At 44.9% G+C, this 13,749-nt stretch overlaps 1 protein-coding gene across 17 annotated transcripts in view; it reads right to left on the bottom strand.

The window, feature by feature from the left end:
* The window catches only part of LRRC56 (leucine rich repeat containing 56), a 134,160-nt gene that overhangs the window by 5,197 nt on the left and 115,214 nt on the right, over positions 1-13,749 (bottom strand). For all 17 annotated transcript variants that reach the window (XM_007056741.4, XM_043549895.1, XM_043549897.1 and 14 more), the window contains 5 exons: positions 7,265-7,442; positions 5,058-5,273; positions 3,351-3,415; positions 1,711-1,841; positions 278-468 (listed from right to left, as the gene is read on the bottom strand). In XM_007056741.4, coding sequence (XP_007056803.2) covers positions 278-468; positions 1,711-1,841; positions 3,351-3,415; positions 5,058-5,273; positions 7,265-7,442 — 781 coding nt within the window. The remainder of the gene's footprint in view (positions 1-277; positions 469-1,710; positions 1,842-3,350; positions 3,416-5,057; positions 5,274-7,264; positions 7,443-13,749) is intronic.

Raw genomic sequence — 13,749 nt, 5'->3', positions numbered from 1 at the left:
GACACCATTCCTTACCCATCCTGGCTAATAGCCATTAATGGACTTAGCCTCCATGAATTTATCCAGTTCTCTTTTAAACCCTGTTATAGTCCTATAGCTTTCACAGCCTCCTCAGGCAAGGAGTTCCACAGGTTCACTGTGCGCTGTGTGAAGAAGAACTTTGCACCCTCCAGATTTTCCTACAGAAGTGAGAGGTGTAGTCTTGGAGAAGAAACAGACAAAAGTAATACATGTCAACCCTTCCCTAGAAAGTGAGAAGGCTAACTGAGACCAGTACCTGAGGAGGCCTGGGAAAGACGGGACTGGCAGGAGGAATCTGGTGAAATCCTTTCAATTAGGTCCTCGTCGTAAGTCTCTGTCAGCTCATCCTCACAGCTGTCACTCAGGCTGCAATCTTCATCCTCCTCCTCATCACTATGTATCTTCAGCACCTGGGGGGCCTTCTCCATCTGAATGATTTGCAGACACCTGACAAATGTTAAGCTCTACAGTTTTAGCTGGCCCGCACGTGCTATCTTAGAGGAGTGTACACATGCATGTACAGTACTCAGAAGAGTTCAGGTGGGGTCGCGGCTGTTTAGAGACAAATACAGGTAACGTGGATTTACATTCACCTGACTTGGCTTACCTTTCACATGCAAAAATGGGCTATGAATTAGGTACCTAAACTGCCTGTGTTTTATTGTTTCAGATTCAGCCAACCTTTAATTAGCCAAGTGAAACATGACAGATTTCAAGGAAGGGCATCAGAGTTGAAAAAAAGGCATTTTTATCTCTAAGATAATAGTCACCTCTCAGATCCATGGAAGAAGCTCAGCTCAATATTATTTTCTCCTGTGGTGCATAGAATACCGGGGCAGAGATCTGCCAGACAGACCAGAGAAGAATTTTGCCCATAAAGTGGCCTGATCCAAAGCACACTGAAGGCGGTGAGAAAACTCCCATGTAGTTAGGCGAATGCCAAGTGCTTTTGAAAATCCTGCCCTTACTGTCTAATGGAGAACACTGCTAGGATCAGTAATAACCTACATACTGGTAAAAGAAAACACTTTAACTGCACCCTTTATTGCAGGTATCGCCCTTCCTGTGTAGAAGGAGAGCCCAGTTAACTACAGGGCAACAATTTCCCACTGATCCCACACACACTTCACAACTTGCCACCAGCCACACAGAGGGCACTCCAGAGGTCTGAGATCTGCAAGTGGTGAGGAGATGGGAAGTAGTTGCTGGCCTGGGGGAGGAGTAGGAGAGCTAGGCATGGGTAGTGGTTGTGGAAGGAGGAGTCCATCTTTCCCTTTCTGCTTTATGGAGTTTTGCCAGTCTGTATTAATTTTCCTCTGCCCACCCGTCCCTCTACAATAGGGATGTCCCTTTAAGGAGGCTGCCAGGAAGTGGGCTGAGGGAGGGCTCACAGACCCAGAACCAGCATGGACTTCTTGGCCTCCCCTTGGATCAACACGGACAATGCCCCAGAGATTTCCGCCCCCTTTGTCCCTCCCATGAGGTTTCCAGCGGAAGGGGCAACTAAGCCTGGAGTTTGCAAATAGATTCCACTGTGTTGTCTCTGCCTGCCTAGATATGAATTTACAAAATTAAAGGCAATTCCCCAAAACTGCCAACAGGTGGCTGAAGAGTTTGCCTTATTACAGAGGCGGAACACTGAGTCCCTGCTTTATTGTAAGATAATTTAGAATCATCCCAAACTCTTACTGATTATGCTGCTCTCTCCATGCCCTCAGTTCAGCAAAGACATCTTCCCGGCTTAGGTCTTCAGCTTCTTCAGAGTCATAGGTGTGCTCCATCTTGGGACCAGGCATTTGGAAAGGGTTCATTGCTACAGACTAAAAAATAAAACTAAAAAGAGTTACCACCGATAACTTGATATTTACTTTACCGCTCACCTCGCTTTGCCAACAACTCTCCTTCTAGCTCAATTTCCAAACTCTGGGCATCAGAATTTTGATGCAACTTTTGATGTAACGGTTGGGTTTTCAGTTTACCCATGACCGTGTTCTTTATTTTGATTTTTTTTTAAAATTGTACTGAATATGATAATCCCAGCTACAACCCCTGTTATGATACCATGTTTCTTATACATTCACTCCAGAGACCCAGCATTGTGATGACTGGAAGAGTAATGACACGTTTGATTCTGGCCCCATGGATATGTAGCTCTGGGTACACTGACCCGAACCTGTAATAGCTGCACTGACAGGCATTTCAGGCACATATAGTAAGATGTGACTGTGTCGCATATGATTATGGTCCCCTTATACTATTATTAATTCTCATTGTTTTAATTAATTTCAAAAAGCTTCATTGATTGGGCTGGGCAGGGCAGGGCAGAGAAAAGGGACACTTCAATTCCCCCCCCCCAATGATTTTTCTAATATTTGTTGTCAGGGATGACATGTAAAATTATATACATTGTAGTGATCTATATTTCATGTAAGTGACATGGCCCCAATGCAGCAAAGCACATCTAAAGTTACGCACATGCTTACATGACTTGCTGAATCAGGGCCCACAAAGGTACGTCTATACTGCAATTAAATACCCGTGGCTGGTCCATGCCAGCTCACTCAGGTTCATGGGGCTCAGGCTATGGGCCTGTTTCTTTGTGTTGTAGATGTTCATGCACAGGCTGGAAGCCAGGATCTGCGACCTTTCCCCCTCCCGGGGTCTCAGAGCCTGGGCTCCAGCGTAAGCCAGAACCAAATCCTATGGTCCTTACCTGTGCTTTGCTCAGGTCCCAGGGAAGTCGATGCAAGTTTTGTCAGTAAGGAATGCCAGATGTGGCATGTAATTTTCATGCGTTCTTTTACAGTCCATTGTTTTTAATGTCCTCTAGTGAAAGTAACGGTTCTCCCTACTGGTTGTTTCTCTCCTCTGTTTCTTATATATGATCACAGCTGATATCTGAATACATTCTTATTAAATGACACAATTGGTTTGTTTTGGGTTGACACTTCCCTCCCAGCTCTCTCCAATCTCTCCCAGAAGAGGAAGTCTGGAATTCTCAGATTCATGACCCCCTCACCATTCTCTATTTATCCATTGACCTTCCAGCTCTCCAAGTGTCCTCTCCTGCCCTTTTCCAGGCCTTATTTGGCCTTCCATATCTCCTGACACAGCAGGACACTTAAGCACATGCTTATGTGCTTTGCTGAATCAGGGCATTTAGACCCCTGCCTTCTCCAACACACATTGCTTTTGTATATAGATTTCTGGACTACAGACTGGAGTGGAAATCCATAAAATACATTAGGGGCCTCAGCTTATCTCAGCAGAACTCATCTGATTTGGGTGTGTCAGGCAGGAATGGAAAGCATATAGGAAAGAAAACGTACACCTAGCTTTTGTCTCCGTGCATGAAGGGCTTTGATAGGGTTCCCACATATAACTCGGCTGATTCCTAGCAAAAAGAAACAAAACAAAGCATTTCTCACCAGTTTTTAACACTTCTTACAGTTCTTAAATCAGTTTACAGTCCCAATGAGATTCTGTTCTCGAGGATATAACATATTTCATTCATCGACTGTCTGGAGCTGGTCTCCATTTCCTTTGCTAAATGTGGAGTATCCAGTTCTAGCAAGGTGCTGCTTCATGGCTCTGGATGGCTTCACTGGCTCAGCTGGTATTGCTGAGCATTTGAACTACCTGCCTCAGAGAGCTGAGAAGGAACTGGTGTTTACTGGAAAGACAGCCTGAAAATACTGGGGCAAATAAACACAACCTGACACACCTAATCAGCATCCAAAGAGCTGATTAGATTGCAGCGCTCTGGCCTTCTCAGTGACAACTGACCAAGAAATCCTAGGCGGCCTTCAAAACTGGATCAAAACAAGACTCTGCCAGACATTTCCCATTCAGCCACCCTTGGGCATCCTGCCAGTGGCCCTCAGGGGCTTATTTATCTTCCCCTTTAAGGTTTAAGATCTCATAGAATATCAGGGTTGGAAGGGACCTTGGTCATCTAGTCCAACCCCCTGCTCAAAGCAGGAGCTATCCCCAGTTTTTGCTCCAGATCCCTAAATGGGCCCCTCAAGGATTGAACTCACAACCCTGGGTTTAGGAGGCCAATGCTCAAACCACTCAGCTATCCCTCCCTCTCCTTGCTCTTCAGCTCTTTTGGCATATCTACACTGCTGTCTGCTCTGAGAGGGGGCTTGGATGTAGCTATATCCAAATCTCAGTCATCAGCAGTGAGCCTGAATTAGCCAGAAAAATTGCTGCAGAGTGACAGAAGGTCCTCCACTTCCTTCTGAGGGGCTGTGCTGACTCTGCAGTATTCTCAGGAGGGAAGAGCCAGCCACCAGGTTGCTGAGTACTGCGCTACAATTAGAACTCTGGGCTGGCCAGCAGGGCAGAAATTTTAAATCAGTGACATGGTCCCTCACACTGGGAGACGAAGCCCTGGAACTGATGATACAGTCACTTACAGCAATGATCCCTACAGGAATATAAGTATTGAGCTGGGATACCATGTACTCTGACCTTATGACCCATTTGTGAAAGGGGCATGCAACACAGCTTCTGAACTCCAGATGTTCTGTAGGGACAGTTTATCTTAGGACATTACTCCAGTGTTTTAACACAATTATATGTCCAAATAGTTCTGAATGTTTTCATATAAACTAGATCTAAGTGACCCCAGCAAATTTGGGGTCTATAGATAAGGGCTAATGAGAACAGGTTTGAATAAAAGTAGGGGGACAAACCCTACCTGAGAGCAGACTGCTTAACAAATAGCAGGCAGGGAGACATAGCCAGCCTTTCATTAGGGCACTTTGTAGCAATGTACAACTTATGAAGGGCGATTAAAGAGTAAAATGGGAGGGTGTCCCCAAAGGACTTTCACCTTCTGCCTCAGGAGAGAATGAAAAAGCACCCCAACCTCACTGTGCGGGCTTCACACTTGGAAACCTATGGACAAGCCAATGTGCCGTCAGTACCGGTGGGTGCCCTTGAGAGCACATGTATAAAGCAGGAAGAACTTTGAGAGGGGGTCAAAAGAGGGGTGGGTGGGGGAAGAACAGACAAAGAAAATTCATCACCATGTGTCAAGTCACTTGCATCATCTTCTAGGAATATCTCATCAGAGACAGTGGATTCTGGAAGGGTGCTACCACTGGATAGCAAATGGACATTGCTAGATATCCCTGCACTAGCAGGTCTCTGTGCAGTCCATGGTCTGGAAGCCGACATGAAGTGAGCTGCAGTAGGTCTCAGACCGGAGCCAGGTCTTCTTGTTGTTGCCTCTGGACGAGTATCTGAGAGATTTCAGTAAGATATAACTAAGAATGCAACATTAAAAATATCCTATCATTTGCACAGTCATGATAAATCAATGGCAACATGCTTGGTGCTAGAGAGAACAGAAGAAAATGCAGTTCCTGCTTCAAGAAACTTAAATGGAAACACTACACCCAGCACAGCCACACAGTGTCTGCCATTTCCTCATGTTGGGACACTTATCTGGCCACCCTCCAGCATGAACACCTGCACTTTTCACACAGTTTCTAAACCACTTAAATATTAAGCAATAGGCTGGCAAAGGAAGAACAGTCCAGCAGTATTGGGTGCTCAACACTTTTAATAATCAGGCCATTTATTTAGGAGCTTAATTTTAGGCACCTATTTATTAAAAATATCTTGGCCTTTGTTATTAATGCAAAACTGTAAAACATATAGCATGTGCAAAGCAGCTAAGTTAACATTGCTAAAGAAGAGAAAATGTTTGGAATTTCCTAACCTTTGTGCTTAATGTCAAAGGCAAAAATATAAACATGAATAGAATATAAAGTAATATGAATGCCCTATTCTGTGTTCCATTCTATGCTCTTTCTGCTTCCCAACTTTACTATTTTTCTGTAATTCAACCTTATGTAGCCAACGGAGGGATCACCAAAGGATAGATTTGTACAGACTTTTCCTACGATACCTATTACTACAACTAATGATTTGGACCCACTGGGATTAAAACAAATGACAACTATGTGCACTTATTCCAAAATAAACTATATTTTTAATGGCGCACAGTTGGCAAGCATACCACAATAGTGGGGGTCAGGAAGCCAACTGTATTGCCCACACTAATGGGAAGCAATAGAAGCAGTGATAGGAAATACTTTGTAATATTTAACTGACCATGGTAAAGCACATGTCATGCAGTATATAAAAGCATAACACATGAACCAGGGATGACCAAGGAAATTAACAGGCAGCAGGTTTAAAACAAAGATAAGGAAGTACTTCTTCACACAACACACAGTCAACCTGCGGAACTCATTGCCTGGGGATGTTATGAAGGCCAAAACTATAATTAGGTTCAAAAAAGAATTAGATAAAGTTCATGGAAGATAGGTCCATCAATGGCTGTTGGCCAAGATGACCAGGGTGTTCCTAAACCTCTGACTGCCAGAAGCTGGGACTGGATGACAGAAGATGGATCACTCCATAGTTGCCTTTTCTATTCATTCCCTCTGACGCATCTGGCACTCGCCATTGTCAGAAGACAGGATACTGGGATAGATGGACCATTGGTATGATGCAGTATGGTCATTCTTATGAACCAGTTTTGCCAAATAATGTACTGTTTTGTAGTTACATGGGTCACTATTTATGAGCCATCACACTGTTTACCACATTCATTTCCAAGATTTCACTTGAATTGCTCAGTTCAAAGCATACATACAAGAAGAATACTAAGGGCTAGAACCTCAGCTGCAGATGAGACATGCTGGGTGGTTTAAGCCACTTTTACATTTCTCTGATCCTGGGGCTAGCATCAGGGCTGCTCTAAATTACTCTAAATTACATTGTTTCATAGCCACATTTGGACAATCACTGGAGAGCAGAAGCATTCTAGCCATTCTCCATTTCTCCTAGCCATTCACCAGACTCAATGGCATAGCAGCCAATATGGCATCCTTAGAGTACCGGAAGATTCCCCAGTGCAGGAGGGAAGAATCCTTCACTGGCTGGTTAAGAGTAGCACAAAGCAGCCTCAAAGGGGTGGAGGTTCTGGCCATAAGTTTGAAATTGCAGTTACATTTCAAAGAATGACCATGAAAATGGCACGGGGAAGTTCCATCTTTATTGTCCCACAGTGAATTCCATAGCCAATCTGCTCAGTTTCCAAGTGAAGAGATTGAGTTTCCTTCCTCCCAGCCCTGAAAGCTCAGCTTGGGATCTTAGAGTCCAGCTGCACTCTTTCTTTCTTACACATCAGCACCAATAAATGGTGAGAAATTTGACATACCAAACTGAGAAATGTCTTTGGCTAAACTGCCCTCCTTAATGGACTCCTTGACAATTAGCCAGTCCTTGTTCATCTTCCTAGAGGGAGGGATGGTGATTTGATTTGCTAGTATTTCATCCAAATACTTTAAGTGAGGGATGTGTTTTTTCACTTCAGCTCTGTAGTTATAATCTGGCACCTGAAAGAATTGAGAATGTGGTCATTTTAACAGATTGTTCAAGAGAAACTGGACTACTACGAGCAATGCGGAGCTGTTCACTTTGTATGAATGCTGGATAGTTTGAAGAATGCTTTGAAGGGCCAAACCAACCCACCTCAAAGAATAAACAGAAATGTAACCATACTTTTCAAATCTCACTATGCTTCTCTCTGATGGAACTGCTGCTCAAGCTGCTGATGTATTGACAACACAAGCTGCACAAAATAAAAGGCGAATTTGCAATGTATTTAGTCAATTACCTCAGCACCTATTACCATAGCATCTGGGTGCTGTACAAAACTGCAAACAATACACTGCTCTCCATGGGAAGATTGGACACACTCAACCCATAGGCCCCCCCCCCCGCTACTTTTGGACGTCTTTGGTTGCAGCATCAACTTCAGGCCATAGCGTGACTAAAAAGATATGCCTGGGCCGGAAGGCTGCCAAACCCAGTGTCTCATGGACCAATAAGGAGCAAATCTCTCAGAGCTAGATTGGGACATTCGGCAGAACTGTAAGCCAGGTGCATATGCAGCCCGGGGAGGCACTGTGAGTGCTTCTGTATATGAGAGGAGATGACTCAATTTAAACCTAAGCCCTTTTTCTGCAAGAGGACACATGCCAAGGACAGATGCACAAAGGCTAAAATGAACAGTATCGAGTTTTCTTTTCTGAGACTTTGGAATGGCCCCTCCCATGCGCACATGCTGGTTATGACACATGTTGAGGGGCGCAGCTTCTTCTGGAGTAATACATTAGCATTTTGGATTATATCTGAAATGGTCCATGTGCACATCGCAATGATGGAGGAATTATGAATCGTAGGAGAGAGATTACATACGGTGGTTATTTCACTATGGTTCTGAATCTCCTGGTGAATATTGGGCATTTCTAATAGATTAGGACACCACAAAGACATCTGTACATGGCATCTCAGCTTTGGGAAAATGTAGTGACGTGTACAGGTGGGTTGGAACATGCATTTTGCAACACTGGTTAAAAAAAATTAGGTTCAAGAAGGCAGCAGACAATGTTTGACTGTTTCAAATACACTAGCAGTTTAAAGAGAGCACAAAGCAAGATTGTCCTGGTGATGGAGTGCGAGGGGATGGCTCACCTGAATGTTAACATCGACTTATAAGTGAGGCTGTGAGTTTGTCATGGAGGTCACGGAAGTCATGGATTCCGTGACTTTACATGACCTCTGTGACTTCTGCAGCAGCCGGTGTGCCTGGCCTGAGGGCAGCTCAGACAGCCCCTGCGCCAGTCACACCGGCTTCTGCTGGGGCAGTCTCGGGCCACGGGGAGCTGCGGGGGCGGTACCCTGGGCGGAGGCAGCGCACAGAGCTGCCTGGCCACACCTCCGACTAGCAGCTGATCGAGGAGGATGTCGCTGCTTCCAGGGAGCCCCCCGGTAAGCGCCGCCCAGAGCCCATCTCACCCTGTCCTGTGCCACCAACCCCCTGTACCCTCCCACACCCAAACTCTGCCGCTGCTACGGGGTGTGTGTGTGTGCGTGGCACGGAGCCAGGTAGGGAGCCTGCCGACCCCACCAACCCCTCCCCAGCACCAGCAGGGGTCGCAGCCTGCGTGCCGCCGCCCACTCTCCCTCCCCAGCTCCCGGGGCACCCCCAGGCAGCCCCCTCAAGTTTTAGTCAGGGGTATATAGTAAAAGTCATGGACAGGTCACAGGCCGTGAATTTTTGTTTAGTGCCCGTGACCTGTCCATGACTTTTACTAAAAATACCCGTGACTAAAACGTAGCCTTACCTGTAAGTCACTCATTTGGTCCTGATAGAGTTTTTGTCTTTCACAATGTTACATGTTATACCACCAATTCCCAGTCAGCCAAGTCCTTGCCCACCAGTAATGTTGTCACACAAAGAAATCTTTCTGTAGCAGCAGTATGTATAACAACTGTCCATTCCCTTCCCACAAAACACCACACCGACCGGCAGAGGGCACTTGTCAAATAAAGCATATATTTGCTGGCTGCTGCTAAGAAGAGGCAGACACTGACCTGACTAACTGACTCTTTAATCTTAATTTAGGAACAGCCTTAACCAATCATCATCCCTTCACGTAGCACATGAACTTTGTACAGGGCGCTGGCTATAGGTTTACAATTTATAGTGCTGTCCTGTTTGAGAGATGATGCATCATATTACACTCACACGGCAATACTGCGAACAGCAGCTGTAATAGGGGCTACAGTATGTATCATCAGGTTGTTGCTTTTGGTTTAGATGACAGAGGAAGATGAGGTCATCTGAAAATCAAATTACACAAAGCAAACAGGGAGCCTGAAGAAAGAGCAGTAAATCTAGTTAATCATTTTGTAAATAAAAAAAATACACATACTCTTACCGAGGTTGTACTATGGGTACAGCATGCATGCAGCTTGAAAGGTTAGACTTGCCCAACCAGGGAACATAAATGTAAGTCCACCTCTATTTTTTCTATTTCCCAGCTGAATTTTCTATATCTCAGTCAGTTGGCAAAAGCATTAATAGGAACAAAGCAACTGACAGAGCCCAGGGTGAAATTCTCAGGAACGGAGGTTAGAATGGGTTTTGTGATGGCCTCAGAGCTGTGGAACTCCCCACTGAGGGGTTAGAGTGAATTTGTGAGTTGCCTCTTTTAGAGTATGGTGGAAGACATGTCTCTCTGAGGAGGCCTCCCATCAGTAGAGGCAACAAATGGCTGATTAATCTGTCTTCTAGAATGACCCAAAGAAGTAAAATCCAACCAAGCGAGAGGCAGAGAAGATGGTCCATATGTGGACAGCAATGAATCTTCTTAAATTCTTATATTTTTCTTTAAATCTAGCTATCCCAGTAACTGATGCACTTCTTATGCCATGACTGACAGAAAGACATGCATGCAATAGGATCTCTGGATTGTAAAGTCTTAGCTAGCAATTACGCAAGAGATCCCATTTTGCAAAACTTGTTTGAGAATGTGTCTTGTGTGCTACATACTCTGTCTGCGTACTCTACTTCCAAAAACACATTGCACTTCAGCATATTATAATACTAATCAGTTCCTGGTTTCATCACCTAAACAGGTCAAGAGCAGTCATGGCATGACCCTATCACAAGTGGTTTTTAAGGACTGAAGACACCAAGTGATAATTATGTCTTCTGAATATGTTACTACATTTGGCAATGGGTGATATGAACTCCTTATAGCTCTAGTACCTATTGTGTAGGTTCTGATAGTACTACAACTATGGAGTGACAGAAACTGCACTGTCTTATCTCTATGGGAATAAAAACAAGCAAGAAGACATGATCTTTCCACTAGAAGCAGGCAGGGATTTCTTTTTGTAGAGACTTTTGATTCTAATCACGTCTTCTAATCACGTCTCCAGCAAGGAATGAAATGTCAATAACAAACATTTCAATTATAAATAGTTACAGTATCTGCCTCTGAAGTACACCTCTGAAAGTACAAAGAAGGAAAACAAATGTAGAGCAATTTGTTAAGGCACAGCCTACTGGATCTCTGAAAAGAAAAAACATGACAATTAAAACACTACACTGTGCTGGTGCCTTCAGTGACAGATGTGATCAAGCCAATAATTAAACGTAAGAAAGTGATACAAATCTTCACGATTATTATATGCATGGGTTGAAATACCAACACTTGCACTACATGACTGAGCTTTTAGGGATGCTCTCTAAGCTTTCAAGCTTAAATTCTTACACAAATTAATTCTGTGGACGTGAATGGTTTAGAGTAAACGGAGAAGTTATATGGCACGTGATACAGAGGAACAGGGCAGGCCTTAGTGAAAATGGTGCCCTGGGCGAACTTGTATTTTGGCGCTCCTCCTCCCCTCATCACACCTGGCTCCGAAGGGTTCCCTGGGCTTCCCCCCACAATCACCTCCAGGCCATTAGCTATACTTCATATGGAATGTCCACAGGAAAGTCCATTCAATGTAGATGGGCATCTCCCATGGTCCATTGTGAGTTACGTGTCCCCTGATGAGCCATTTACTTTGACTAGTTTCAGAGTGGTAGCTGTGTTAGTCTGTATCAGCAGAAAGAACGAGGAGTACTTGTGGTACCTTAGAGACTAACAAATTTATTTGCACATAAGCTTTCATGCTCAAATAAATTTGTTAGTCTCTAAAGTGCCACAAGTACTCCTCGTTCTTCTTACTTTGACTAGTCCCTTCAAGATGTGCTGGCTAACTACCTTGTGGGCATTACCCCAGAAGCAAACATTGAAATACAGGTATAGAGACAATGCTCATAATTTCAAATACAAAAATGATACATGCATACAAATAGCATAAACGTATTCAGCAAATCATAACCTTTTCATAGACATCTTAATGCCACATCTCGTACAAAATCTGTTGCAAATATATAACAGTGGTTGCAAGAATGATCTACATGGTCATGTTTTACTCAGATAACATCACAATGAGTAACTGCTACAACTAGCAAATTCCTAGGCCACTGTCAGCATAAGCGCAGAAGTAAGGGTGGCAAGGTATGTGGTGTATTGCCACATTTACTTCTGTGCTGCTGCGGTGGCTTGTAGTGCCTAGCGCTTGGCCTGCAGCTCACAGCAGGCTTCGCGCTGTCACATGGGGGCTGCATCTTGCCAGAGCCCCCGGTCCTCCTGCAGCCCCTAGCAACTCCTTGCTCATCATGAGCTTTTGACAGGAAGTACCAAGCAGTAATAACAACAACAGTAATACAAGTGTGTATGTGTGTGAGACAGCCAGTGTGTGAAAGAGAGACAGAGAGAGAGCCAGTGTGTGTGTGTGTGTGTGTGACTATGTGTTGGGGGATTGTGTGCCAGAGTGTGTGTTGGGGAGTGTGAGGCTCTGTGTGTGTGTGACAATCTGTGTTGGGGGACTGTAAGAGCCAGTCTGTGTGTGAGAGAGACCGTGTGTGTGTGACTGTGTGTTGGGGGATTATGTGAGAGATAGTGTGTGTGTTGGGGAGTGAGAGTCTGTGAGTGTGTGTTAGGGAAGTTTGAGAGACACTCAGCGCACTGTCACTTAAAGTCTCCCCTCCCCTCTCTCACATGGAAGTTTTGCTCCTCCTGGCCCCAGCCTGGCCAGCCCCCACCAGACCCCAAGCAGCACAGGGCCAAAGGCTGGGAGGGACTCGGCTCAGCTCCGGGCAGTGAGCGGTGGGCCGCGCTGCCAGTGACTGGCCCCGTCCGTGCCACTCTGGGCTCCCCGGGGCTGGGGCAGAACTGACCGGCTGAGGAGCGAGGGAGGGAGGGGCTGGGGGCCAGGGGCGGGGTCAGGGAGAAGCCCGCTGGCCCAGCGCGGGGAAGGGGCTGGAGAAGAGAGGAGTCCAGCCACAGCCAGCCAGGAGAGGCCCAAGCCCCTTGTGGTGCCCCCCGGTTATGGCTCCCTGGGTACAGCACCGTTTGCCCGGCCCTAAGGCAGGCCCTGCAGAGGAATCATAGTGCCATCCCTTTGTTTTCTGACTTCCTCATGCATTACCGGTCCTCTGTAACATCAATGTGGAATGCTCCAATTCCTAGAAAATACACTATCTCCCAAAACATCTTGATTACATACACTGTATCTTGGTTTTAGCCTACCACTAATAACTCGGGAGACTAGTGCTGCAATTAACATTCAATCTTATTTGTTTGTGTCATGTTTATCTCTTGAGAATTGAAGACCTGCAATTACAGCAATCTGAAGAAAATGATAGTGGATCATTTGTTTTAACCCAGAATAACTATTCTCCATGTACACAGAAAGTTTTCAAAGAAAATACATTTATTCAATTTATCAGATAAATGTTCTAGAACAGTGATTCCCAAATTGTCATCCACAAACCACCAGTGGTCTCCAGAGTGCTTGCTGATGCGCCTGAGATCTGGTTGATTGAATTATGCTGACTCCGCTGATTGTTTCAAGATGCTACAGTGCGAGGATTTAAAGTTTCCAGATTTGAAGAGTCCAGTTTTAGAGCTATTACCTGTTCCAAGGGTAGTCCCCATTTTAAGTAAAGGGCATATTGCTGGAATCAACATTTCTAAAACTGGAATTAACTTGTTAAATGCATGCACTGTACATCACATTCAGCACTTTTCTAATATCATTTTTGCATGTATACAATTACTGTAGTTGCCACTCGGATGTTATGCAATCCAAACACGAAGGGAGGAGAGATGGTTATTTTGACTGCAAAGAGGATGAGCATGTCCACAAGACAATCTCTCTATCAAGACCCTGATCTATGCTATGAAAAAGTTTGATAACTTCTTTTTGAAAGAGTCCCTCACTTTAACATGC

The sequence above is a fragment of the Chelonia mydas genome, chromosome 6 (assembly GCF_015237465.2).
Source record: "Chelonia mydas isolate rCheMyd1 chromosome 6, rCheMyd1.pri.v2, whole genome shotgun sequence".
NCBI classification, from domain to species: domain Eukaryota; kingdom Metazoa; phylum Chordata; order Testudines; family Cheloniidae; genus Chelonia; species Chelonia mydas.
This window is presented reverse-complemented; position numbering and strand designations above follow the sequence as displayed.